Genomic DNA, 5,524 nt, shown 5'->3' on the forward strand with positions numbered 1-5,524 from the left:
ATTAAGTGTCACCGTTACAAATAATTATCATTTTGGAGTCCTAAACAACTCAGGGACATAATTAGGCCGACTCATCATTTGAAAAATTAAGGATATATTACACTTTACAACCTTAGGTTTGGGGTCTATTACAATCGCATACAACATCTTCAAAATATTTCATTTTCATACCTCACCTACTATTTTTTTTCAATATAGTACCTCCATTACATTTTTCATCCATTAATCCGTTAAGAGCTGAAGCGGCTGCCAAATTTGTGCCATATGGCAAAAAAAAAATTTATTATTCACTTAAAAATAATTAATTAAAGAAAAGTTAAAAAAAAAAAAAAAACAAACCGATAACCCATCTTCTTCCCTGACCCCCCCCCTCCCTGCAACCTAAACCCCCCATCCCACCCCACCCCCACCTCCCCCGCAACCCCTCATCCCCTAACCGCAACAGCAACCTCCTCTGTCCAAGGCTGCACCGCTCCTCTCTTGGATTCTCCACCGTGAGCCCACCGCAGTTCTCTCTCTCTGCTCCTCTCCAATGGCGGCCATAACTCACGTCTCCATGAGAGCCTTAACCTCCTTCAACTGGAATGAGTCGGACCCAAGCCCATCGAACCTGCAGCCGCTGCTTTCCCACTACCAGCACCTTCCGTGCCCTCCATTGTTGAAGCACCGGTGCTCCGCCGTGCAATGCCCTTCAAGCCCACCGAGGAACCTAGCAGTGCCAATCTACCATGCCCATCATAAAAAACGTGGGGAAGAAGATGGGTTTTGGGTGTGGTTGGGGGGTTGCGGGCGAGGTGGGGGTGGGGGAAGAACATGGGTTCTGGGTTTTTTTTTTATTTTTAATTTTTTATAATTAATTATTTTTAATGAATAAAAATATATTTTTTTGCCACATGGCACAACTGTGGGAGCCACGTTAGCTCTTAACGGGTCTATGGATGGAAAATGTAATAAAGATACTATATTGAAATAAAATAGTAGATTAGGTATGAAAGTGAAATGTTTTGAAGATGTTGTATCCAATTGTAATAGACCCCAAACCTAAAGTGGTAAAGTGTAATTTATCCAAAAATTAAATTTGCTTAGTTGGAATAAAAGTAATGAATTAGTGTGTTGGATTAAACCTAATAACTAACTAAATTTTTGGTACAGAGCATTGCATCATTTATGTTTGCATGTCGGGTTGTGTTAATCAAAGATCATATAATTTTAACGTCGACCATTGTTAGAAACTTTTTGATAGACTTATTTGATATGCTTTTGTACGCGTGGGAAATGTGTTTTTATGTCCATTTGTCATGCACGTACTAGTTCCACGTGGTGAACCAAAGGGTTTACATGTGGCAAGATTAAACGATGTACACGTACGACCACAATCCTATTTTGAGAGAAACTATTTTTACGACTCAAAATGAACCTTTGAGATCACCAGATGGCTTAAGGAAAAGTCTTAGCTTCGCGTGAAGTATGAATTTCTCTAGGCTACGTACGTTGACAGACGAAACTTAACTATATAGGGATCGGAGACACACTTCGTCACTTCAAAAAAACTAGGGGCTAATTCGCGTTTAATTTGCTAAGAAAATGTTTAATACAAATGCAGCTCAACAATTGTTCAAGTTAAGTTAATTACACAAAGCTTATTGTTACTACCCATTTACATAATTACATTGATCAAACTAACTCCCATCCAAGGCAGTGTTTCTTTTTTTCTTTTCTTTTATTTTTGAAAAAGAAAAGAAAAGAACATATCCTAGGAAATAGGAACCTAAAAATACGTACATACACACACTATACGCGTAACTAGTTTGCCAGAGTCTTCCGCGTCTTTACATATAACATATTCTAGGAAATGGAAGCCTAAAAATACGTACATACATGCACTAGTTTCTCTGAGTCTTACATGCGTCTTCACCTATAAAACTCAAGGGTACATACGAGGTAGAAGATAGTCATTTAAGAAGCGTTTCTTTTCTCATTTATACAGTCATCTTTGAGTTGAGAGGGAGGAAAACAAGATAAACTAAGGAGAAAAAGAAAAGGATGGGAGAGAATTCGGAGACTACCGATGAACCGAGGATATCGATGCGTCGGGTAGACTCACTCAATTTGGAGGCTGGAAAAGTTTCCATGCCTAATCATCATGGCTCAAACGTACGTTTATATTCCAACCCTAAATCACTAATTCTTTTTAATTGTCACAAAGACTGGATATTTATTTTTCGTCGTATGTAGGTTTTAATCTGTCAACTTTTTGTTTCTTTTTTCATTTCAGATGAGTTGGAAGACAACGATCGGTTTAGCATTCCAGAGCATAGGGATAGTGTATGGGGACATCGGGACATCTCCGCTCTATGTATTCTCAAGCACTTTTCCTAATGGTATTGACCACAAGGATGACATTCTGGGGGTGTTGTCTCTCATCATCTATACCATATTGCTCGTACCCTTGGTTAAGTATGTCTTAATCGTCTTGTGGGCTAATGATAATGGTGAAGGTACGTGCGATATTTAATTAAGTTAATTCAATTACTTCTTTCGTTCTTTTAGGTTGTAGCTTAGATTCTAGCAACCTAATTCCATCAATATCAAATCGTTTTAGGTATTTTCACACATACACAGTACACACGCATATATGCACTAAGTGGCGCTTCGCCTACAAGGTTTAATTATTAACAGTTCGGATTGTAAACATACTAATTATCATGTATATTAATTTATAGGGGGAACATTTGCGTTGTATTCGTTGATATGCCGGTATGCGAAGGTGAGCTTAATTCCAAATACGCAGCCAGAAGACAGAGAGCTATCCAACTACAAACTTGAAATTTCATCGGAGTTAAAAAGGTCCCAAGCGATAAAAAAGAAGCTTGAGAATAGTAAATATGCTAAATACACACTTTTCTTTATCACCATTATGGGAACTTCCATGGTGATTGGAGATGGGGTTCTTACTCCATGCATTTCAGGTAACTAACTATTACTACTTTAATCAGTGGCACGCATTCTCTTAGAATTATTTACTGTGCTATTTATGGAATAAATAATTAATTCCTACACCCTTATTTAGTGTGCTATTCAAGATTTAACAAAAGTGTTAAATTTGTGTGCAGTTCTTTCTGCAGTGAGCGGGATCAAGTCACTAGGCGCAAGTACGCATGTTTTAATTATTTCTTACATACGCTGCAAGTTAATTAAACCTTAATAACGATAAGACCATGCATATATAGCATTATTTGTCAACGTTGAAATTTGACGAAAAATTTATCGAACCCAGATGCTGTTGTGGGGATTTCGGTAGCAATCTTGATCGTTCTCTTCGCTGTTCAACAATTTGGGACTGATAAAGTGGGCTTCAGCTTTGCTCCTATTATCTTGTTGTGGTTCGCCTTCATCAGTGGCATCGGTCTTTACAACTTAATCGTATATGACGTTACTGTCTTACGTGCTTTCAATCCAGCTTACTTCATTTACTACTTCCATAGAAATGGAAAAAAGGCATGGATTTCCCTTGGGGGAGTAGTGCTCTGCATTACTGGTAAATTAACCAACGTTTGTATTTTAATACCATATGAAATTTCCCTGTGAATCGTTTATATATATGTCCATTAGAAATTGCTAATTGTAGTGACATAAATTAACTAGGGACCGAGGCCATGTTTGCTGATCTGGGTCACTTCAGTGTTCGAGCAATCCAAGTAATAATTTAAGAAAATGCATGCATTAATTTTTATACTTCAAAAACGCATCACCCTTATCAGCATTGCTTGAATTTTAAACGATCGTTTAGTACTGCTGCTAATGGAAATATTAATGTCTTCTTGTAGCTTAGTTTCACTTGCTGCACATTTCCGGCAATACTTTTTGCATATTTTGGGCAAGCAGCATTTCTCACCAAGTTCCCGGACAAAGTGTCAGATACCTTCTACGCTTCAATTCCACGTGCGTTCTCATGATTTCTCATTAAGGCAATTTATACGAGTAATGTTGTTTGTACCACATTTACTAAACGAACCACTCGGTTAGTAATTTTGATACAAATAATTTGTCTGAACCGCACATAGTACACATACTTATGTGTTTAATAATCAGTTAATTAGTGTATAATATATATCTATATCGATGTTTACATACGTGTGTATTCGTGTGTATACAGACGCTATCTACTGGCCAACATTTGTGGTGGCCGTTTTAGCTGCCATTATTGCCAGTCAAGCTCTGATAACGGGGACATTTTCAATTATCTCCCAGTCCCTAAGTATGGGTTCTTTCCCTCGAGTAAAGATTGTTCACACCTCAGCAAAGAACGAGGGCCAAGTCTACATACCCGAGATTAACTACATACTTATGATTTTTTGTGTTATCATAACTGTGGCCTTCAAGACCACAGAGAAAATTGGCAATGCATATGGAATTGCGGTAGTTAGTGTGATGCTGATCACAACATGCATGCTCACTTTAATCATGCTAGTCATATGGAAGACAAGCATATTCTTGATTGCTATTTTCTTCGTGGTGTTCATTTTGATCGAAGGGGTTTATTTTTCTTCGGTTCTATTCAAGTTCATCGAAGGTGGTTACCTTCCGTTGTGCTTCGCCGCATTCCTAATGATGATTATGACGATCTGGCATTATGTGCACAAACAAAGTTACATTTATGAGCTCAACAACAAGGTGTCTAGTGAGTACATGAAGAAACTGGCCTCTAACCCTGACATTAAGCGCGTCCCAGGAATAGGGCTTTTGTATTCAGAACTTGTTCAAGGAATGCCTCCTATATTTGCTCATTTAGTTGCCAATATACCCTCAGTGCATTCAGTTGTGGTTGTTGTGACGATTAAGCCCCTACCGGTGAGCAAAGTGTTGTTGGAGGAGAGGTTTTTGTTTCGACAGTTGGAGCCCAGAGGGTACAGGATCTTCCGCTGTGTGGTGCGCAACGGTTACAACGATATAGTTGAGGATCCTGTGGAGTTTGAGAAGCAGCTGGTTGAGAATTTGAAAGATTTCATTCGCAATCAACAGATGTTAGATGAAGATCAAGCTGCAACGGATAGCCAGAACACTCGGGCAACGGCCGACGAGGAAATTGAGTTTGTGCAAGAGGCAATGGACAAAAGTACTGTGTATCTGATGGGAGAGACACAAGTGGTGGCAGGAGAGAAATCTTCCTGGTTCAAAAAGATTGTTGTCAACTACGTGTACGATTTCTTGAAGAAAAACTTTAGGCAAGCTGATAGCTTGATGGCAATTCCAAAGACCAGGCTTGTTAGGGTTGGAATGACCTATGAGATATAATTAAGCTACTCGGCGTGTTTCTAAATGCTACCGGCCTTCGCACTTCACCTGCCACTTTCTACTTCCCGTTCAATTTTTGCTTATATGTACACCCTAGATAAAAACTTATAACTATTAGTTTACTTTTCGCCCAATAAAATTTAACGTAAGTGTATCGATCGAAACCCTAGTTTTTTTAATGTTTTGTTCCCTCATTTTTAAATATTACTTTTGTTCCCAAGCGCTTTCA

General features: G+C 38.6%; 1 protein-coding gene across 1 annotated transcript; it reads left to right on the forward strand.

The window, feature by feature from the left end:
• Positions 1-1,943: 1,943 nt before the first annotated feature.
• On the forward strand, positions 1,944-5,524 carry LOC126596056 (potassium transporter 5-like). The gene is made up of 8 exons (XM_050262520.1): positions 1,944-2,154; positions 2,276-2,498; positions 2,724-2,969; positions 3,114-3,152; positions 3,278-3,538; positions 3,646-3,698; positions 3,828-3,942; positions 4,157-5,524. Exons 1-8 carry the CDS (start codon positions 2,044-2,046, stop codon positions 5,293-5,295), a joined length of 2,187 nt encoding a protein of 728 aa, XP_050118477.1. The 5' UTR covers positions 1,944-2,043; the 3' UTR covers positions 5,296-5,524.

This window comes from Malus sylvestris, chromosome 13, assembly GCF_916048215.2.
Source record: "Malus sylvestris chromosome 13, drMalSylv7.2, whole genome shotgun sequence".
Taxonomy (NCBI): domain Eukaryota; kingdom Viridiplantae; phylum Streptophyta; class Magnoliopsida; order Rosales; family Rosaceae; genus Malus; species Malus sylvestris.

Coding starts and splice junctions, on each gene's coding strand:
- LOC126596056 (XM_050262520.1), top strand. CDS start 2,044: ATGGGAGAGAATTCGGAGACTACCGATGAACCGAGGATATCGATGCGT. Junction 2,970..3,113: donor TCTTACTCCATGCATTTCAG/GTAACTAACTAT, acceptor ATTTGTGTGCAG/TTCTTTCTGCAGTGAGCGGG. Junction 3,943..4,156: donor CTTCTACGCTTCAATTCCAC/GTGCGTTCTCAT, acceptor GTGTGTATACAG/ACGCTATCTACTGGCCAACA.